Raw genomic sequence first — 24,178 nt, forward strand, 5'->3', positions numbered from 1 at the left:
TATTATTATTATTATTATTATTATTATTATTATCATGGAGTGTTTTGTCTGACAAATTGGTTGGACAAATTAGCTCTCAGCCAACCAGATGGAAGGATTTCAGTAGCTTATAACAGTTTGTCAGAAAATATACACGCGTGTATCTGACAAAACGCTTCATGAAATGCTCCCCAAGGTGTGACGATACAGGACGTAATGGCAAGACGGTGACAACTTAGTGTGAAGAGGTCATTCTTGAACCCATTCAGGATTAATCATTACATCACTTGTTTTGTTGTAATCATCAGCAATCAGTGATAATGAGAAATAAAATAATTGTTCACTTGAAGTTTCAAGGGGAGAATATCAGCAAGCTGATGAGGTTCAGAGGATACTACCAAGGACTCTCATACCCGAGATCGCCGGTTCACATCCGCTGGCAGTCTGCGGCGGTCGTGCCCTACCTCGGGGCTCTTTATCCTCATTGCCTGCCTAGTCCCTCAGAGACTGGTTTCTCTCAAGCAATTACTCACTTCATTACCGGTCATTAGCGAGCTTTAGATCGGCGATGCTAATTAGGCAAAAAATGGCGTTCTGCACATGCGCGAGACAGCTGTCAATTCCATTGTCCGACCCCGGAGGCTGGGTCGTCTTAAAGGGGAAATCCTGTCCAAATATAAGTTTACCTGATAAAAGAGAGTAAAATTTTACGAGTTCAGTGGTAAAAATTTGGCTCAAATTGGATGGAAAACAAGGAAGTTATGACATTTTGAAGTTTTGCTAATTTCTGCAAGACAGTTCTTGTACAGTGGATATGAATATGCAAATGAGTGAGCTAACCATGTCATAACCTCAATTTTCTATTGATCATGTACAAAATAATGACGAAAATGTAATGTTTCTGTCATTGAAGTATGAAACATGATGTTATTCCTGGTTGGATAACTTTAGAATAGTGATCAGTTCGATATACGAGGATTTGAGCTTCGGGCATAATTACGTTTGAATGAAAAACTGGAAATTTCAAAATTTTATGTACAAACTATATGGTAAGTTGTGAGGGTCTGACATGCTCACTTTGCCATTTTCATATTCATATTGACCGTCCAAGAACTGTTTCCTGCAAAATAGCGAACTTCATTAATGTCACAACTTCCTTATTTTTCATACGATTTCGATCAAAATTATACCGTTGAGCTCGTAATATTTTACTCTTTCTTACCAGGCTAACTTATATCTTGACTGGATAACCCCTTTCATTTCAAGCATTCGCGTTGCAAATTTGAAGCTCGCTATTACTGGCCATGTGTATAAAATCAGGGCCCATTCACAAACTTTTGGCTCTTTTTAAAAAAATGGGAGGGGGGGGGGGAAGGAGGTATAGCTAAAAATCACAATAAAATTCAGACTGTCTGAGGGTTTGTAATCCACTGTGTTAGACCATGTTTTGAAAGAAACTCCACAATGTAGCGCTTATATTCATCAAAGAAAAATTATCTATTGAAGGCAAGATTATTAAGTTTGAGCATTGACCTCAAAAACCCACGCATTTTGGCAACCTAGCCACTCTACTCACTGAAGGAAGAACATTTTCACACAATTATGCGTACCTGCAGTTTGCATATATAAAGTACATTATAGTTTGAATTTATGTGCAAGGATGATTGTGATTCCTAAGTACAATGCACTCCCGTTGTTATACAGTTACATATACATTGTATAATGAAACTTTTCTACATCAATGTGAATATTAGGGTCAAAAAAAAAAAATTGTCTGTATTTTCATAAAACTTCATCTGTTCAGCTACTAGTATAACAAAATTTCGATATAACAAAACTGCCAGTCTCGAGGACATCGCTACGATGGGAGTTACCTAAAGTTCGATACAGGGATGCCCTTCACACACACTCATGCACACACATACATACACACACACACACACACACGCACACACACACACAGAGCCAGCCTTAGGTGTGTGTGGTTTGCAGGGATAACAAAATAATTTGTGTTTCAATAACACATGACAAGGCAACAAAAGAAAAAGAAAAAATCACAAGGATATCCACAATTCTTTGGAGTTAGATAATTTATTGAAACGGGAAAATAGACAGAGGAATGGCTTCAAGGCATCTTTACATAATGCCTTTATTATAAAACACTACTCCTCACTAACAAATGCATTACCAAGGAGTAGGAAGTGGATTAAGACGTGGCGGATCACACAGCATTCTGAACGATCCCACTGTTTCCATGGCAACACATTCCACAGATTTTAGAGCATCTGTACCTTCTAGATAGGGGAAATGTGTCCCTATGGATTGCATACACCGGGCTGGTCTCATGATATATTCCATTCATTCATGCATGCTTTCGTTTAAATATAGGCCTAAGCTTACAAGCACATAGACGAGTGTGATACATACATCCTGAATACAGCCTGCATACCAATGTAGAATGCAGGCTGTTTGTATCAGTTATTCCATTGACAGGTAATCCCCATAGGGGAAACCCCCATAACAAGCTTCAAAGATTTGAAGGAAAAGTCAGAGAAGTCAGGAATTAACTTAGAATACACCATGAGAGCTGCCAAGTACTGCCGCGGAAACACACAAGGCCAAGTGCACACTTTGGGAATGAACTATGCCGTGTATCCAAGGGATTGTTGTGGCTTGTAAGACAGCATGGTGTGGCAGTTTCTCTACATTTGCTATGGAATGCTTGACAAACCAAGTCAGGGAATGATTTCCTATAGACACCCAGTTGGAATATCATTGTTTAATGGAAATAAGATATCTGGAATAACCAAACAATGCAGACAAAGAAAAGAACAAGGAAAAAAAATCATAAAATGTGCTACGCTCCGAGTTGAAATTCTTCGCAATGTCTCAGTTGTTTTTTTTTTTCCAAGTTGGGGAATCACCCATTTGCTGTTATTTCTGTTTTTTGGTCTCTCTAATTCCTCTTTGTCACTACCGGCAAGCTATATAGTATATATATAGTCACCATTTTGTACAATGTTAATACATAAAATCATTACACCTCTACGAGCCAACCCTTCACTGTGGTATGTGGCTGGTATACAAGACATTTGATATAATTTAGTCTCCCTTGTAGAGTATGTATCCATTGCATAATAGAATTTGTGCAATGCGAGGTCTGAATCACTATTTCTTGTGCTGATAATCTGGTATGCAGGTATTAGATGAACATCTTTCTCTTTTCCCCTATTCTCTCTGACTGATGTATAAGAAATATATATCACATCTTTATATAAAGTGACACAAAAGCGTATTCTAATGGTAAATAGACAAGGTATCTTGCAAGTAAGCACATGAGATTATATCATCTTGCCAGAACGTCGTAGGAAAAGGCCAAAGCACCAAATATAAAATGTGATAACCTGATACGAACAGAGATGAGCAATACTAAATGGTAATACCACTTTTATATATACATGTCTGTTAGATATAATATAATAGTTCCATTTACATAGGAATGGTACGAGATCAAAAGAATTCTTAACTGATTTGATGATTTATTTTTCGGTTTTATGTTGGTCAGAAATGCTGCCGGCAGTTTTAATGCCAGGAGCATAAAATACTGTCCGATTTCATGGGCATAATTGCTGTTTACTTCGATTCATATCAAATTAAGTTTAAATCCTCGGCATCAGAACTTTGTATAAATAGTTACCTGTCATATTGTTCATAAACTACAAATTCACAATCAATCTAATTGATTCACAAAAGTACGGCTTAATTCTCATAATGTCTTCTTTGGAAAATCTTACACTTCAAGACTACAAACGTACAATGCATATACTGTTAATAATTATGAGGAAATGGAACAAACTGCAGATTTGCATTCGATGAACTACACGAAAGCTACAAAAATAAACATACACTCTTTCCCGTATCTTAGTCCCTTTTGGATTTTCATGCAACTCTAGCCTTGAGGAACAGCAAATCAGAATATAAAATAGGACAAAAAGTCCAGATCATAATTTCATATGGAATTCCAAACACCATTTGCTACAAAAAAAAAAACAACAACAACAACGATATGTTACATGGAAAAAAAAAAATCACACTGTGTCCATTCACATTTCAATTCCACTCAAGCTAGACCTTGGCCTGGTATTTCAAATGATCCCTCTCTAATGTTAATTAGCATCTCCAATATCAAGTTATATACATTTTTTTTTTTTTTCTCCACAGAAGTAAATATTTTCAAAATATTCAATTTCGTGCAAATCAGCAACGTCAGTCAATACTGACGTCTTGATTGAAAAGGTCAGTCTCAGAGCAAAAAATTTAGATATGAAAAAGGACCATATCATCTTGGCTGAACATTCCTCATTAGACGCCTCGTTATGACAAAATGCACACAGGTTGGATGAGCACTGACACATTACAAATGTTTGTGGTTTAGATTTGTTTGTTTGTTTGTTTTAGGTCAAGAAAAAAAAAAATGGCACTACCTTAATCTAATCTGTATTAAAAATCTAAGAGATTGTTATACTGTTATTTTCGTCTTGGCTACCCATACATTATTTCATTTCACTGAACTTTAGATTGCTTGATGTTACATTTACATAAGTCTCAAGACTGAAACTCAGCAAAATAATAATGACACGGTGAGTAACTGGTGTGCCCCCCCCCCAGAAATATTCGCCTAGGCAATGTGCAGTTCATCCATATATTTGTCTACTACTCAGCTTGCAGTTAGCCTTGTGTGGAATGTATGGATTAACTGTTCACCGAAGTAGTTTGACTGGAACTGTGTTAAAGAACCAGACATGTGGATTTTTCCCCCTTTCTTCAGACATCTGTAAAACACATGAGACATAGTATCACATCCTTTGTGTTATACAGCATAAAGATACAGATGAAAATTGTATAGTTGCAGCTCCAGTTTCCATGGTAACAGCAAGTGATGTACAGCACAGTAATTGCTCGCATCTTTAGGAAACAGGCCATGGACAGGGATGGGCCATTTTAAGAGTTGTGACCCTTGATTACCACATAGGAGAGGACACACCAGTTTTCCGTTCTTTAATATGACCCAACTAGACCCGCCTCTGTTGGGGAGGCAAAAAAAAAAAATTGAAAACTGAAAATTGAAAAGTTAAAAAAAGAAAAAAATTTGAAAAAATGAAGGAATCTGGACCCATCTATCACGATACGATATCGTCTGTTGAGAATGAGAAGGGCGTTAAGTTGTCCCAAACACTATGGGTTTAGAGGCAACTTAACGCCCTTATCATTCTCAACCGACGATATCATTATTATTATTACTGTTAGCATTATTCCTTCATGGTCTTGGATCATCGTCGGGGTCCTTGGTTCCGTGCTTGAGGATGCGAGTGAACTCCCGGTAGTTGAAGTTGCCGTCGGTGATGCGCGGCTCGCGGAAGATCTCGTCCACCTCTTCCTCTGTGAAGCGGTCGCCCATCGTCATGAGCAGCTCTCGCAGGTTTTTCTCGCGGATGAAGCCTGGAGGGAGGGTAGATGGAATAGAAAAGAGACATTCCCGGTAACGTTGCTCAACAGAGACAAAATATTTCCATGGGGGAAGACATCCAAAGCAGAAAATCATACAAATTCGAACACTGATAACTGTGAAAAGGGTTCCCAGTAATTATCGGTAAAATATCCCATACACGTGACAATCAAAAACGCATGCTTTCCTCAGTCACATGATGGTCATGTTCACGCACGTAACACCTGTTCTGATTCACTCACTGGGAAAGTGGAGTTTTTCATTTGAGTAATTTTTCTTGCTCTGTTGTAGGGGAAGACAAATTTTGCACTACATTTGATTTTATGAAATCAAAGATATACATTATAACATTACATAAAACAGCCAAAATTTTATGTGCTTTTATTTTCACACTAGTTTCATGCTGTACAATCCTGATATGCCTTTTCACATGCTTGTACAAATGATTATTGATAATATGAAATAGATTAATATTGTTTGATTCTGGTAAGTAACTAAATTGAAATGAAGCAAAATTCAAAAAAATTTCCACTTTTTTAGAATGTAATTTTGTTCATGAAACATCAATTTTCTTAGGATTTGTTTCAAGACATTTCATTTTCCTTTATCATGGCATATGCACACAAATTGCATGTCTTCAATAAGGATGGAGCCGAGTCATAACTCATGAGCTACTGTGACCTCGATAGACTCATCACAACAAACAAACAAACAAACAAACAAAAAATGCAGCAGGGACCAGTAAAGAAGGACTTGTTGCTAGTTACATACTAACATTTCAGAATATACTAATCTATTAATCATGCTTGATTATGATAAAGGCAGATGAGACTACATTATTTAGTTCGTTGATGCGTTATCTGCTTGGGGTAACAGCAATTTGTGAAAAAATTAAATGCATAGTGGAGTAGTTTTCCATATCTCACTGCAATAACTGCTTCACACAAAACCCTGAGATCAGATTCACCCTGAATATTGTACACACTGCACTACTAACCACTAGAGGGCAGCATTGCAGGTAAAAACATGACACCTATCGGTATCCCATGCTGTGGAATCAAATTAGGTTTGAAACCTCAGCCAGTTAACCATATTACCTGCATGCGTAAGTCAATTAGTTAGATGACCCCTGTTGGGCAAAATGTGATTGTGTGACATACGTAATATGGTCAGGTCATGTTAGGAGAGAACTACAATGCTTTGTATTAGTCCAAATTGAATTCTGCACCTCAATTCCCTACACTGTAGAGGAAAACAGCATGGAATGAATGAGCAGAGAATCAAACCAGAGATTTGCACAGAATACATTCTTCCTGACAGTTGGTAAAATGTTTTTTTATAAAATTCAAACAACAGCCCGACTTTTAAATGGACGTCTACAAATTGTCTACTTTCCACACAAAAATGCAATCACAATTCACCACTATCATGTTGTTTTTGGCCTGACTGTGACAAATCTTCTGTTTCTACAACTATCACTGCTATATAAGTCATCCTTTTCAATCTTGCTAAACACTACCAAGCAACCATTGTCATCTTTACCCCCCCCCCCCCCTTCTCAACCTAAATCTTGAGATTGCATTAAAGGGGATGGCTAGTAACTGATCAGTGGGAATCAGTGGGAATGCTGGGGGATGAGTGTTCCAATCCTTGTGGGATTCATTGAAGAGTACATTATATATCTATTGTTGTGTGAAAATTATTTGCTTCAGAATGGTCTCATATTCAAGTAATGTGCAGTTAAATGTTTCCAGGTTAGCATGCCTGTACATTGACGGGGCAACCATCATCCCCCAGCATTCCCACTGATTCCCAGTGATCAGTTACTAGCCATCCCCTTTAAAGTTGACCCTGTATTCATAATTCCTAACTTAATGAAAAAAAAAAATATGGTGAACACATCTCTGAATATCTCTTGCCAGCTAATGCTAAGGGAATATACAAATTGAATTAGGCTGAACCATTTTGAATGTCAGGGACTTTAGTAATCAAATAAGGGATTCAATTTGAAGAACCTAAAAGCACCTGGCACTTAGCCTTAATTCTAAAATGGTGCAGGTGGTGCAATGCACAGAGATGTAAACTACCATCGTACATGCTCGTGTGGCAAGTGTCCTGAAATATGTGTGTGTACAGTGGAACCTTCTTATAATGATGTCAGATAAGATACCTGATATCATGAGGTAATATTACAGGCCTCATTTCTTTTATATACTCTTTTTTTTAATCCCCCATGTAAAAAGATACCTGATATAACGAGGTTTTTTTGTTTGTTTATCAGTTCATTTCCATCTGAGAAGATGGCTGGATAGCCCATATTCAGCTACACTAAGCTGGTCTTCCATGGGGTCCAGTTGGATGTGGGGTGGGACCACTTCACCGGGTTAGACACCCTGCTCTTTACGATGAATGAATGAAGCGGGATCTTTCACGGGCATGAGTTTTACTCTCTCATACACGGGACCTCCATTTTATGTCCTATCCGAGGGACAGAGTGTTTTGCCTCTTGCTAGAGGGGATGGTATGATTACACAACATTGCTCAGTCCAGACGCGGGTTCGAACCAGGGCCTTAGGATCGTGAGGCAGATGCGCTACCGGCTGAGCCAACTCCGTAGGTCCCATTCCTTTCACATTCTTTGTTTTCATCCCTGATATAACAAGGAAATTTTAGCCATCCCAAGCAACTTATTACAATGAGTTTTCCCTGTATAACATTTGCACACTTATGCCCTTTTCACATCTGTCCCGGACACAGCGCAGTAAGTTTCTCGACAATTTTTATGAGCTGTTTCGGGTGGCCATATAGGGTGGTGTGTGCCATGGAGTCCTATTTATACGATCTCTGAGTATTGTGTCCTTTTTTTTGTACCGACTCATCAAGGAGCAGGACCGGTAAAACCGGAGATCGTACAGGCATCACGCAACCTCAGTGCAATTGCTGTACTGTTTCTCTAGCCTACTGCGGGGCACTGTGCAATCAATACCATCTATGACATGTCCACGGGTTCATAGCCTTTTCCAATTTGAATAACTCCCCCCCCCCCCCCCCCCCCCTCATATAAAATCAGAGAAGCTGCTAAATCAGTGAATACACAGACAGGAAAGTAAGCTTAGAAAGCTTGTGTGTATGGAGTTCTACAATGGCATGGTTTGTACAGTGCACTCCCGTTATAACGAAATGCTCGGGACCGGCAGTTTTCTTTCGTTATAACGAAATTTTGTTATAACCGAACAAATACGTACAATATAGGGCCTATCACAAAAACAATGAAACAAGGGAACAAATAACAAACCCTATTTCATTTCCGAACTAACGGACATTTAGGTGTATCAGAATCTGTGTCTTTTGTAATAAAGAACCTTCAAAACAATAAAAGGAACTTTATTTGATTTCAGATTTATTATAATAACGCAAGTTCTTCTCGAAAAACGTGCGTGACACACAGAGCCAACACACAGTTATATGAAGCGTTCACTCATGCAGAGACGCTGTAAATGCTTGTTCCGCTACGTATTTTCGAAAGCGATCCGCATTTCGTTGTAACGGAACACATTTCTTTTGTTTTTCTTTGTCAGTGGTGCTCGGAAAAGACTTCGTTGTAACGAAAATTTCGCTATAACCGTCTTCGTTATAAGCGGATTTTGTACCATAGACTTTAATGGCGATAATTTTGGGACTAGAAGTTTTACTTCGTTATAACGAAATTTCGTTATAACCGTGTTCGTTTTAACGGGAGTGCACTGTACATCTCTTACACTATTTGTTTGACTTTCTTGCTGCGGAATGTAATTTCAAGAAAGAAAGTTTAAAAAAAAAAAAAAAAGTGTGCATGTGAATGGGTGTCTGTGTTCAATTGATAAACTATTTGTTTGATTTCCATGACACTGAATGAAATTTCTTGTAAGACTAGAAAAGCACTCTGAGAGCGGAGACCTCCGCCAAGCATGCAGCTCATTTCCACCACAGAAAGTCTTGTTCTTCCATTAGAGATCAGTGATTTCCACCCATATGTACTTATAGCATTGTGTGCTGAAAATCGCCCGATTTCCCAATATAGAAGCCATTGTTACGTCACAAACCCTCAGCTGCATGGCGCGCCTCGCCCTAGCAGAAACTAGAGCACACACTTTAGAGTGCGCATGCAAACCTCAATAGGTGCAGCCTGAACTCCCAAGTTCATTGACCCTACCTGCCAAAATGTCAAAAATCCTTCATAAATTCCAAAAAAATTCTCGGATCACTACCAAAAGTTAATCGATTGTTACTTGTATCATTCTAAACCTTTCCTGCAAGTTTCATCCAAATCCATGCACAACTTTTTGAGTTATTTTGCACACGGACAAACACACAAACCAACGGTAACGAAAACATAACTTCCCCCCTTGGTGGAGGTAAATATACAGGAGCAGCATGACAAACATTCCCATAAAGAGTGTGCATGTGTGAATGTTAGTGTAGGCATGTTCAGTATTCCTTCTACTAACCACTGGCCTCTGGATCAAAGCAGGCGAAGGCATTGAGGATGACGTCCTCTGGGTCGGTGCCGTTGAGTTTCTCCCCAAAGAGGGTGAGGAACATGGTGAAATTGATGGGACCTGGGGCTTGGCTCATCATATCCTCCAGGTACTTATCAGTCGGGTCTTTGCCTGTGGGAGAAGGGGGGGGGGGGAGGACGGAGATAAGAGAGGAGTTTGTTAGTTAACCTTTTGAATGCCATGTTTGTGTATACCTTAACAAACTGGGTTGCTGCAGTAGTCACTCATTCACAATTTGCAATAACAGCAAAACAATCTTAGACTCAATGTCAGAGCTCCATTGAGTTCAAACTTAACATAATACACTGTATTGGTTTGTAGTGACTTGAAGAAAAAAAAATATTTAACACATGGAAACCACAGAACCATTCATTCATACTCAATCTGTTCAAAATTCTGCACAAAGTCATGGTAAATGGAGAAGCTACTTCTGGAATTTTCTGCACACCTTTTGCTATGCATGGGACTGCAATTGAAATGCAAATTCTATTACTGGTTTCCATCACCCAGTAGGAGATTTACAGATGTACAATGTATGGTAATTGCACAAAAAGGGCCATGTTCAATTTGATTTCTAATGAAAAGTGTTGGTGCTCTGGACATTGGTAGAGGGAGAGAGGGTGCCGCGGGGTACGAATGGTCCTGCCCCGCCCAGAAACGTACCCAGGGATGCGAGCATGTCGTGGAGATCCTCCTTGTCGATGAAGCCGTCCCGGTTCTGGTCAATCATGTTGAAGGCCTCCTTGAACTCCTGGATCTGGGCCTGGTCAAACATAGCGAAGACGTTGGAGGTGGCCCTCTGGGCCCTCTTCTTGGTCTTCTTCACTTTGGTCCTACTCGCCATGGTTACCGCTGGGTGTGGTTATCTGATGATGATGTTGACAGAGAGAAGGAGGAAGGGGTAAAGAGAGATTATAATTTACAGGCATGAAACCATCACATCTGAGGAGGGACCAACAAAGCAATACTAATGTTTGAGCCAGTTTCTGCGAATGTCAAGACTGAATTGTCAAGACATAAAAACACACCTTGTTGTGACTTTACCAGAGTCTGATGGGGAAGAATGGTTTGAAATCAGTGAGAAGGATCTACAACTTCTTATAATGACTCCCGTGTGCTTGTGGTGATTGTAATGCCAACTCGCCATTAACCACCATGGGACTTGACTGTGTATCAAGATCTGATCGTAGTCTTTTCGAATCAGTCATATTAGGTAATGGTACTCCATGTATCTGTACATAGTGAGATTGTGGATGTATTCCAAGTTGGGTGTTCACGACAAAGAACCTGTACTGAACATAAGGACAATGAGAAAGGCTAATATATCGCATGAACTATATCTTTGGCACATTCGATATGCACCAGGCATTATGAACAACAACAAAACTGAAAAAGAAAAAGGAACACAAATTTATTTATTGTCAGGTGTATTTCTATTCTTACATCTATTAATGGGCGGAAGTATGCATATTTTGTACCCAAATCTGCACATACATGCAAGGTTGTATACATTCAAAGATACGTCACTTCATATGATCCAATTTGGGAAGAAAAAGAATGCAAGCAATCAACAAAATTACAGTAAATAGTTGTACTGTATCAGAAGTACACAAATATAGATGTAGAGTTAATTGTATCAGGGCAGGGGGAGGATAAAGAGAAAAAGCACATGGTAACTACATGATCCTTTCTATTTGAAATTACATAATATGTTGATAGATAATTTGTGAAGGAGAGACCTGCTACAATGACAGCTGATTGTATGGCTTGAGGTCAGATATAATTGACATCAGTGTATATATCCTTGTTCCCTCTTACACATCACTCTCTGCGAGCTGCAATTACTTCTATTGTGCACTGTGCCATTTCCGTACGCCTAGGGACAACAAACTGATACAGCATTAGAAGAAAGGAAATCAAATTGTGATGCAGAAACCTGCCCTTCTACTAATCAGCTTGCAGATAATGATCTCACCTCTATTTTGCATCTATTGCAGTCTTTAAAAGCAGTCATAATCATCGAAAATATCCCAGTTGTATTGCAAATTGCACTGGATGTAAGGAGAAGTCCTACAACTTACAGAAACTGATAATGCTCCCGGTTCAGCCGCACTGAGATTGTTGAGGCAAGATGATTACTCTGTGTGAGCCCAGAGGTTAAATGGTTTATGCTCTTCTGCTTACAGCTTTCATGTAATTTGGGTGATGAATTACAACAAATGTACACTGGCCATGGCATACACTGTATCTCGAGTTACTATGAATAGCAGATATCATAATCAAAGCTTGGTCAAGATGACAATTGGTGAATTATATCAGTTCATGCAAAAGCTTATTTTAGACTTCCAGTGTAGTTGTAGTGACAAATAATTGCTCACAATGTAATGGAGGGGGGATGACACTGCTCGTGCACATGTGTTTAATCACACATGACTTGCAAAGGTTCTTTATTCTGTCAAATTAAAAAAAAAAAAAAAACTCAAAGTCTGACACTAAATTACAAAGTGGTTAATCTACATTAATTTTTTTTTTTTTGTACCTTCATTTTTTTCTTTTCGACAAGATGAAAATTTTCATGTTTAAAAATGTTTCCAATGAATCTTTCAGGGATTACTGTGGATGGAAAATGATTCTTAATATAAAAATTCACTCACACATAAGGTGTATGCTTGAGACTACTCCCATTCTACATCTTCTGATTAGCTCACTGCAATGGTGTCCAAGGAATACTTGGTTTCAAGACCAGACACAGAAGACACTACTAACCTCCCAGACCTAATCTCATTAGTTTGTTTTCCCTCACGTTGGTAGACTTAAAAGAATCAGGTTAACAAGATTTGAAGTCAGGGGCGATTAATTGTAGAAACTGCTGCTGTCTGGGTTTTAAGGTGGGCACAAGAACTACATGTAATTTCTTTAATCCGTCGAGGATGGGCTGATTTTGCTACAACACGCATTTCCCATAGACATCTGCCCGGGCATACTCAGGACTCATCCTCAACTCGTCCTCCTCATTCTAACTGCACTGTTCGTCATTTGCTGCAAAATGTGTTAAAGTTTTTAAAGCAAACATGAGAGACTCCCATGAATACACTTTTCCCTCTGTCGGTATAGAGCAATTTGTCTTAATTTTAAACTTTTACCATTCGTAACTTTTTTGTGCTCCATTTTTTCCTCCAAATTTTCACTGATCTACATTATCATACATCTCTGATATTTCTGTTCTCGACCAAAGGAACACAATAATCAGGATTGTACCCCCTTTTTTATAAACTGTGGAGCCTTTGCTAGAATGCCAAATGGGGCAAGAGGGAGAAATACATTGATGTATTGTTTGCAATTCCCTACATGCAGGGCTTACATCATGTACTATGTATGCCAACACATGTGACTAGGCTGATCTTCATTCGGGTTTTGACCACAATGGACACACCCATCCGACGAGGGTGTGGTCAAACACACACTTGCACAGGATGGACAATGGCCCCGGCATACATGAAAGATGGTAGGGCCTACATAGACATTCCCTATAGGCCCCTTTGTATTGCCTCAGTTCAGTGCAATTTTCCAGTCAATGTTGTATGAAAACAGAAAATCACACTATTCAGGTAGTCGGTATGTAACATGCCATTCTAATACTGTCAAGACACATTCCGCCTGAAATAAAGCAAGGGCATTCATAGAATGTTGCTGATAAGACCCTATGAACTTGGAGGGTTATTGTTTCCTTACCCAAGGAGATTGGTATCAACGGTACCAAATAATGTGCATCAGATCAGAGTATTGTATGCATTACTTCTGACCGACCTTGCAGATCATGATTACATGTATATTCTAGACTTTAGATAATAATAACAGGAAGGTTCTACCACTCCCTATCACTGACACTGGCCCAGAGGCTACACACACAGCAGGACTTGGGAACCTGACAATGTGGGTCAAATCAAGTTGTGTCTGCCTTGTGACCAGAGGTCAAAGGTGACTGATGGGAGGAATGTTTAATTCTTGGGGGGGGGGGGGCACCACCTCAACAACTTGTTTTTCCTCCACTATCACAGTGCCATCTCCTCTGATGCTTGTACATTAAATGTCACTTTATGTGAACACTACACAGAACTGATAAGGTGGTATGGGCATTATACACTTTAACATTAATAAACAACTTTTTGCTTGGCCTAAAATGAAGGACTGCATGTGTTTATGCACCTACATATATCACAGTATTTGTTGGATTTATAAATCAGCACAATACCAAAAACACGTAAAACAAGATAGATTCATTGAATTAAAAGGAATAAGTTATGTAGGAATTTAATGTCTGATATATACTGCATATTATTCTCTTTAATCTGTCAGTTTTAGGTAGCAAAGAATACGACATTTGGACTTGCAATAAAAAAAAAAATTATAAGTAAATGATTTGGTTAACCTGATCACCTATTATCATGGCTTATCTTTCAACAACTTTGCATACATACCGTAAATGTTTAGTATACATATATCTTGTAGTCTACGGTACAACTGTACAATAGAGTACTGGAAGCTGAAAAGTACTGGTAAAGGATACAAGATGTTTTGTCAAAGATCTTATCAAGAACAAAATTAAACACTAGCAGTCCGGAGAATTGCAATGGAATACAGTGTATCATCTGTATAGCACTGAATGTATCTCCAATATCATATTGGCTATAGTTGTTTATGAAAAACACAACCTACAGTACATTGCAGATAGTGCCCTTATCTGTGCGATGTTTGTGCAAGAGATATTTATGACCCAAGGTGACGTTTCTAACCGACAGAAGTTTCCTCTGCTTAACATGCGGAAGAGGAAGAACATCCTGCAATTTGCGGCAGAATTTAATAGGGGCTGCTCTTCCTCTTTTCCTTTTAGGTTTTTCTTCTTCTCCTCCTCCTCCTCCTCTTCTACAAGTAGTACCTTCTCATCCTCTCCCTCCTCCTCTTCCTTTTTCTATTACACCATATTTTGTCAAAGTAGCAGATATACAAATTGTAGCAACAGCTCTTACAACAGCATCCATTAACTCACCAGCACAGAAACTTCAGATTCATTGATTTTTTTTTTTTTTTTTTCATGGCAGACAAAATTATGAAATACCCGATAGGGTTGGGAATCACAACAATTATTTTTCAGGAGGGATATATTTCACCTATTAGGACTTCTAAGACCATTTTGCAATTGGCTGAATGCACAATCTGAAACTACAAATGAAATGAGAAGAATGTATTGTACATACATCATTCCATTTGCACAAAAATAACCCTTATACACTGTACATAACACATATATTACCAGTGGAACTAGTCTTGTGAATTGATACATTAACAACTAATCATCAGGTACAGGTGATATCATTTGATAATTGGGATTGAGACCAATACACTGTACCACTATGTGGTAAAAACTTAAAGGGTATCTGTACTCAAAACTTAAATTTTCTGACATTGCATTGCAGTTTATTGTACTGGTAATGTCCCCAAGAAATCTGAGAGTGTGAGGTTGCTCCCCATCATAATGAATTACCTAATTTACAGGCACCTTGATTTACAGTAAAATTAGCCATCAATTGTTTTCAATTGCATTTGACTGCATAGTTTGATCTATGTAATGATGTTCATGTAGGATTTAGAAGGGATTAGAAAAGCGTAGGGGCATCGATGTACACAGTATCGTCAAACATGTATGCACATGTTTGAAATGTACAGTATGGCCTATGCACTATGGATCAGCAAGGAAACAAATCTTGATGTTCTGTAAGGAGCATAAATGTGAATTTATTTTATTTTCTGATTATGAAGATTAAATGTATTTGGGCCATATTCTAGATGTTATTTTCACTCTTGAGTTTCATTTTGGGATAAAGATACAGTGTCCTTATAAAATATTACAATTCAAACAAAGATATCAGCCAAGTACAGTATTCCTTCCGTTCAAATTACCCCCAAATAAAGCAATTACTCTAAAACCAGAAAATTTGCCACATTAAATTTTTGAGAAATGCCACTGGCATTCAATACATGCAGTAGTTTATAGTAAAGAACTTATGCATTTCAATTTTGCATATCGTGACTCCTCACGAAATGCATGAAAATCTCATGTAGGCCTACACAAAAATGTATGGTTTGCAGTCCTAACGCAACTGCACTCATCCATAATCCCACCAATACCGTCCAAAATTTGACCATCGGCTACAAGGTCATGTAGAAACCTATGCTTCTGTGTATGGTCAGACCTTGGCACAGGAGGTTGAACCTTGGTGCGGGTGTTGTTACTTTCAAATCTGCATACTGGGTTATCCATGTACGTCCATGTAAGGCCCTACTACTAGGCCTACATGTGTACTACACTTTTACCAATCAAGATACAATTTCATTGCAACTGATTGACAAATTGCCCTACATCGACGTAGGGCAATTTGTCAATCAGTTCGTTGTAGGTCCATGGTATGAAAAAACATCTCGACGGAAGAATTTCACTAATTTGAACAAGATACAATTACCGATCATATACCATTACCGATCATTCACCTATGTATCAAGGCATGGATATTTTCCTGTCGGCATTATCATGAGACTAGGCCTACTCCTACCAATCACATATTGTCATAGAGCATAATTCATGACAACACCACCGAGATAGGAACGATTTCGGTACACCATGCATATATGCATTGGTATTATATATAACCTTAGAGTGTAACTGACTTACATGTACAGTTGGAATGTGTAACCTTCAGATTAGAAGTCGATCTATTGGATCAGTCTATATGTGCATATAGGTGGCTTCTTTTACTGGTTCTGCCGAAATAATCTCGTGCACAAACAACTTCAGTGCAATGCGATACTCGGGAGCGGGCACTTCCGTATTGGCAAACAATCTGCTACGCCGCGCCTCTCTGCTGCTTTCTCCAATCTCCCTGCACACAACTAACTACACACTCACCACAGCGAAACTGTACTGTATTCTCAATGTGCAGAGTACGATTTCTCAAACGTATTTCCGACTCGATAAAGACATTTTACTTACCAGAGACAATAAATTACTACGACGATGAGATAAGGCACACCCCGAACTAAAGATCTTGTTAAGAAAATGATGTGCAAGTGACGTAATCAGAATGGAATTTTGAGTCACTTGGCTGGCTGACCGCAAGTATGGATGTCGGCTAGCGGAACGGAGCCGCGGAAAACGCGATTGCAGTACATGCAACCACTGTACAGTACGGGGAAACTCGACGCAAGGTGGTTGCATGTACTGAGGCGATCACCTAACGTTTAATAGTTGTTAACACACAACAACTTCCTTCAAAAAGCATGCTTAGGGATCACGGCTCTATACTAAATGTAACGCGAGGACAGCTAAAGTTCATCCTGATATAGATCACCGATATCATACCTTAAATACACATAGGTGATAAAATTCTAGTTCATATTTACCTTTACTCAGAGAGGACGTGCTCGGTTCGACGGCGACCAAACCCTTCGTGTACCAGGTCGCGCATGCGCACAGAGAAAAGTAAATAATGTACTTTTATTAGCATCACATGCATGCCGTGTCCATTGGTCTCTGTACTCAAGACACAAATCACTTGTGCTGTTTCACATTTCAAGAAATCAAAATTATCAAGATAAAAAAGCTAACAGCGTTTTGAATTATAAAGATAGAGAGATCATAATTATGTTACACAGGAATGGATAGGAACGGATAAAGGAGAGCAGTGTCACCGCCATGCTGAGAGCCTTCATTGGGACACCCTGTAAAAATTATCGTCAAAACATTTGATTGATTTGATTTGATTTTGATTTTATTTCTGAATTTCTTTTTCATACATAAATGCAATACAAAGTCAATCGAACGAACTTATTGAGCACAGTATAATTTGAATATGACAGTTAAAACAAATAAATGATTATTATATATTCAATTTTTTTCGACCAATAAGGTCGATGTACAAGAACAAGACCAACAACCGTGACTGTAGACATGCATCTCTTCACACTATATCATAATTATACACATCTGAATTGATAAGACATGAAATCAAAGGTCCTAGTAATCCTACACTATACAACGTAGTGTAGGATCTTTGGATCTTTGATGAAATCATGACAACCGATCCACTTGATCCGTTATCCCAAAGGTCCGCACGTCACTACTAGGGGACATTTTCCCCCACACGCCATCCGTCTGATTATTGGAACCTCCTTGCCCATCTCCCACCCCCCCCCCTTCCCGGGGGGGGGGGGGGGGGGCTCCCGAGTGTCATCATCAGTTCACTTTGGTGAGAGGCTCTCATTAATGCAGACAGTCTTGGTGTTTTAGGAATGAATAATTAATGTTTATGGACAGTAACATTTTTTTTTTGGAGAAAATAAGAGATGTTGACTTGGCATATATACATTTGAATAAACACCAAACTCTGTTTGATTTGTAGGCCAACATCCTATAATATAGACCATTCATCATTTAACATTCAAACGCCAGTTTGTCAGCATTAGCTAGCGAAAGCCTTTCATCAGTTTCGCGAGTATCCTCCAAAAAAGAAAGAAAGAAAGAAAGAAAGAAAGAAAGAAAGAAAGAAAGAAAGAAGATGACTGATTTGATGTCAATATTGTTTGAGACAATTCTTTTTTTTTCTAATATGGTCCCATTTTCTTTCTTTTTTTTCAACACAACACCACCGACAACATTATAGCAGATTAATTCTGTAAGAATGAGTTATTCTACTTTTGGGGTTACCAGTGGAAGCGGTTATTGCATAAAGTGATATCAAGTGAATTTTGTCCGAAATTTTGACCTACAATAATGTCAATCATACTGTTGTATCAATCTGTTCTATTCTTGTATGAATACTATCGAATTTTGTTTGGAATAATTATGGAAGCGACAAGCGCTTGATCGTACTTATTCTGAGCAGACCAATAGAATTGCTCATTCCGGTGATCATTCTCGTATAGGTACCTATAGCGTTTCTCTAATGTTTAATGAAAACAAGAGATTATTACTTATCTTGCTTTTATTTGATATGTCTTGTCCGCCTTCAATGTTGATACTTTACATATCGATAACAATGTGGGAATTTTTCAAAGCTTGGGTGTTTGTTCCAAGTTAGACGTGTCACTGCCGGCAACCAGGGATAGCCTGGTGGTATTGTCACTGCCCGGAAAGCAGTATAGATGACATGTTCGAGTCGACCGTGGTTTCTAGCCTGTTTCTTTTTTTTTTTTTTTGTCCGACAATGTTTGCTATTATTTTTGGGCCCTGTCTTATAAAACTTGTGATAGAAATCAATCAATCACAAATCTCTTGAAAGCTGCAATCAGTCGCAACCTGTGATTGATTGATTGCAGTTCTCCGTCTTAATTTCAATCATAACTTTTTTATAAGATGGATTTGCATTCAATCGTAAAGTTGTGATTGATTTGAATCAATCACAAGTCTTTATAAGACGGGGGTGAATTGCGATCTTACAAAATTTATTTGTATAAAGCGCACCTCTCTTTATCCTTCTGCTTTATAATATCTTGATTTCATTTGATGTATGTAATGATTTGTTTGTGAAATTATGTCACCGTCGTTGACAGGTATGAGGAAAGTCTCCTGTGAAACTTGAGTCAGGTGAATACATATTGTGTACGGTTTTCTATAGTAGTCGAGCGCCATCTAGTGTTGGTTTGTCACCGCAGCCGAACCGAAGAGACTGCACATCAACGAGTCTGGGAGCCAGAGGCACAACCTTGTTTTCATACCTTCCGTCCAAATGTTTTTTTAAAATCCATGCCCTATTTCGAGGATGCTATAGCCAAATATAGATAATGCAACTCTTACATCCTTGAGGGTTTTGAAATATTAAAGATGAAGTGACCCCTCCCACTGGATCCCAGCCTATAAAAATTCCACATCTGGTGAAAGATGTTCATAATAATCATTAGCAGTCATTACGGACATTTATTTTGAAGTACTCAGATTAATTACCATGTGTTCTGCTGATTATGTTGTATTTGTTGTATTGATAAAAAATGGTATACATAGATATATCGATAGGTAAATCGATTTTTTTTTTATTATAGTTGGAGAAGAATTATGCAATGAATGTATGAAGGGTTGAAATATTGCGTGTCTGCTGTACTTGTCACGCCTCAGCGGCTTCGTGTTTGTGGTGGTGGTGGTGCTTGGCGTGGAATGGTGGTGGTGGTGCTGGTGTTGGGCGTGAGTGGTGGTGCTGGTGCTGGTGCTGGTGCTGGGCGTGAGTCGTGATGGTGGTGATGGTGGTGGTGGTGCGGTGCTGGGCGTGGAGTGGTGGTGGTGGTCCGTAGTGCTGGGCGTGGAGTGGTCAGTGTGGTGGTGTGTTTGTTCCTGTGGTGGGTGTGTCCGCGCTGGGTCGGGGGCGTGAACGGCTTGTGCAGCACGTCCACTCATGGCGCCACGAGGGAGAGTTCCGCCCAACATTTACCATACTTGGGTTGCATCTCTTTTATTGCTTCCTGGGTGATCTGCATGAATGATCCCCTATAAAGTAGCCTAGTCTTTTGATGCCAGCCGCTTTCTAAAGTCCACAGAAGACAGCCTCCAGAACAGCACAACCACTTTATGTTGGATGATGTGAAAGAGACTTGCACGTTGAGACCAACCCTTTATTGTCCAGATTAATTGTCCATAATGTAGCTAACGACAATCCCAGCGTTCTATGACGTGAATCTGCATACAACAGTTTGTGAATAGTGATGGCAGTTTGAATATACCTGTTAGTAGACGTTACTCGTCACTGAAAAGGAACTTTGACACCAAGTTTATTCTTCCAGTATGGCCGAGGATTGAAATTCAAAAGACTGGAGTGAACATTATTGATAACGCAAGTCGGGTTTTCTGTACGGATTGCTTACCGCGAGTTAGTGTTGGAGGCATTATGCCCTTACTCATTCGCTCCGTATTAATTTAAGGCAGGGCATGCAGGCATAGGCGCAAAATGTAAGAATACAAGTGTCACGCCCAACACTTAAACTAAAAACTTACAAAGCAAGACTCAAATTGTCCCGCTCGTAAAACATCAATATACTTGAAGTTTACACACACACACACACACACACACACACACACACTCAATTTTATCTCAAAATTGGGATTGTGGTGGCCATTTTGGCAACAATTATGGTGGCCATCTTGAACATCTCAAAACCGTCAAGGGTGCCAACACTGTATCATACAGATTCGGATTCAGCACTCTCGAAATAGAGAAAACCCGTCATTTTTGTATCCATGCGGCATTTACAAGGAAAATTTTAATGTGTACTGGCCATAGCAATTTCAGATTTTGGTGGCCTTCTTGAATGTATCAAAATCCTCGTGGATGCAAAAGTTACATCATCCAGATTCGGATTCAGCATCATCGAAATAGAGTGAAATCATTGAAAATATCACGATTTGGCCATAATTTTGACCCAAACAATATGCAAGGATTACAATTTCCACTTTCGGAAATCATTACAAAAAGGAAAGGATTGAAAGATTATGTGGCCAGCCCATTTTAACAGACTTGTGAATTATTACGCCATACAAGGGCATCACCAGCTTATTTCGGGTTTCTTCAGCTGACAAGTAAAAAAAAAAAAAGAAGAAGAAGAAGAAAAAGGCCTCTTACCCCCGCGCATGAGAGGGAGCGAAGTGACCGAGCCCGGATGAGCGAGCGGGGGAGGGTCTGGATGAGGGTGTCCCACCTTCGAGACCATGGAGATTTAAATTGTGCGTGCATTATTATGATAAGTAAAACTTATTTTTTAAGGATCTGAAGGGAGATGCATTCGCACCAACGCACCTGGTCCTCCCCCCCCCCCCCGTAACGTCCATGCCATCCCATATTGTTATTTGAACGAAAGCGCGTTTTTTTAAGTGTTGCTTCCGAATGAAACTTTCTTTTTTATAGTTAGATACTCCGTCCATTTATTTAATGAACTTGAACATGAAGTAGAGCTTTAAATTTCACTTTGCGCCCTCTATTGTCCAATACCCGTGAAACGTATGCAGTTTGTACAATGGGTGTGCGGACATGCAGGTGTTGGAGGTAGCAGGGGGGGGGGGGGGGTGGGGGCTGCTTGCTGATGGTGTTCAGGTGGGTCTTTGTTCGTAGGCCTTGGCCCTACTTGCAAGGCACGTCGAAGATTTTCTTGGACTCAAAGTCTAAAGGTGGGACGCGTGAGGAAGCCAGACCGTTATGTTCTGAGCCATAATGTACATCTTCTATTGTCTGCCTGAGTTATCATAGTGCAAACACCAAGCAAATCAAATATACTGTATTGAATGAATTGCCTTCATATAACACACTCTAACTTGACGACGCTGTGTGCGTTGCAATGAAAATACATCATCGTTTCTCAATGTGTCATACAGAGTGAGTGATGCGAGTGGTTTTGAGTATGTGTTGATCGACTGTCTCGAGCAGGCAGGCTACTGTAACCTGTTAACGGCGCGAAAATCCGAGCCGGAGTGAATGTTGGAAATGCAGACGATCCTTCGTGTGGTCAGCTGCATCGTTGCGACCGATTAGGACTGGCTGCGGGGTCGTGAATTGATTTTGGTAAGAAGTAAGGTTCACGCTTTGTACGTCAAGTTTGTTCTCCATATAATTATGATGACTGTGTGTCTGTTATAAAATATATATGGTCGTGTGCCTTTCTTTGACGATCTAGAACTTTTATAGTTCATGTTCTCACATAAAAATGTCCACGCATTGTCTTCCTATAGATGACATAATGTGAACAAAACAATCTTATTCTTTAAATTGTGACCAGTAAGTCAACTCATTGTTTTCATAGGGAATTGAAAACACTTCTTGAACTGTCTTTCGTGATCATCGAATTCATGCAGCATCTTCCACCTAACCTTTGTTAGATTGAAAAAAAGACCGATTTCGTTTTCTTTGTGCTTTTTTTTTTAACCGAAATGCTTCGCTTTTAACCCTGCCCTGTTTACACAATGAGTCACCAATCTATGGTGCAGTGGCAATGCTGTCATTATTATCGCTTGAAAACAGATCACGTGACAAGACTGGTCTTATGTAGTGTTAGTAGTATGCAAGCCAGCATAGATGGTTCCATCTCTCTTTGGCAGGTAATGGTTGATATATAGCTGGGTTTACACCATGTTCCCGGCAACCACGGCAGCCCCGTTTCATGCCACCGTAAAACTCAGAAAAAAAAAACCCAAAACGGGATGGACGTAAAACGACGCGGTGAGACAGGATTGTCAAACGTGGCAGGCCGTGATTGCCGTGTATATGCCGTGTCAATTTTTTAAATTGTCAAAATATTTGCCACGGCAGTCCCGGTGCTAATGAGGAATTTTGTATACTGTGTTACAACGGGGTGAACGCAACGATACAGGGCGGCACGTAATAGACCGTGACAAAACTTCTAGGCGGTCCGTAGCGGGATTCGACGGAAAATATTGATAGTCTAACCTGATCAGACGCCGTGAGAACAGCGTCTGATAACTATTATGTTCACCAGGGAGAGGACTGGAACAAACAAGACTAGAATGCGAAGGGGGGGGGGGGGGGGGGGACAGGAGAATGTCTCATCTTCCCAGGGTGTACTGCGTTTCGGGCAAATGGGGCTGCCGTGACTGCCGGGAACATGGTGTAAACGCAGCTTTATAGGTGCTGGCGCAAAAATCTGCGCCTGTATGCACCGGTATAAATGCTGGAATTGCAGATGATTATTGATATCGTTAGCATCGTTACGACTGATTAGGGCAGGCTATATACAGTAAAGCAAGTTTTATCATATCGAGTTTAGGCTCTATAGCATGGTTTATTATATCATCAATGAATCATCTCAATATGGAGATCATGAATGGCTGGTCGTGTTAACCACGGACTTTCATCAATACCGGATGTGAAATACGAAGGCTATGGGAAATGATAATTTCACTTGTTTTCACCTAAAAGAGACATCGATATGGCATCCACACATTATAGATTACTAGTTAATGAACTGATGACGTCATTACCTCAAAATGCTCAAGTTGGTTGTGCACAAAAATATTATACAGGTCATGACTTGGGTCGATAACTAATTGCCAACAACCTCCCTCATCCTTAATAATCGGTTACGTTACGAGATCATCACAAAACTTCAACAA

General features: G+C 39.5%; 1 protein-coding gene across 2 annotated transcripts; it reads right to left on the reverse strand.

Moving 5' to 3' along the window:
- Positions 1-2,051: 2,051 nt before the first annotated feature.
- On the reverse strand, positions 2,052-17,524 carry LOC140234244 (myosin regulatory light polypeptide 9-like). Of its 2 annotated transcripts, none has more exons than XM_072314305.1 (4): positions 17,479-17,524; positions 10,687-10,889; positions 9,973-10,134; positions 2,052-5,478 (listed from the first exon to the last, which is right to left on the reverse strand). In XM_072314305.1, exons 2-4 carry the CDS (start codon positions 10,865-10,867, stop codon positions 5,297-5,299), a joined length of 525 nt encoding a protein of 174 aa, XP_072170406.1. In that variant the 5' UTR covers positions 10,868-10,889; positions 17,479-17,524; the 3' UTR covers positions 2,052-5,296. The 2 variants fall into 2 exon arrangements, with proteins under 2 accessions (XP_072170406.1, XP_072170407.1); XM_072314306.1 differs by lacking the exon at positions 17,479-17,524 and adding an exon at positions 17,069-17,213.
- Positions 17,525-24,178: the final 6,654 nt, after the last annotated feature.

Source organism: Diadema setosum, chromosome 10 (genome assembly GCF_964275005.1).
Source record: "Diadema setosum chromosome 10, eeDiaSeto1, whole genome shotgun sequence".
Classification (NCBI taxonomy): domain Eukaryota; kingdom Metazoa; phylum Echinodermata; class Echinoidea; order Diadematoida; family Diadematidae; genus Diadema; species Diadema setosum.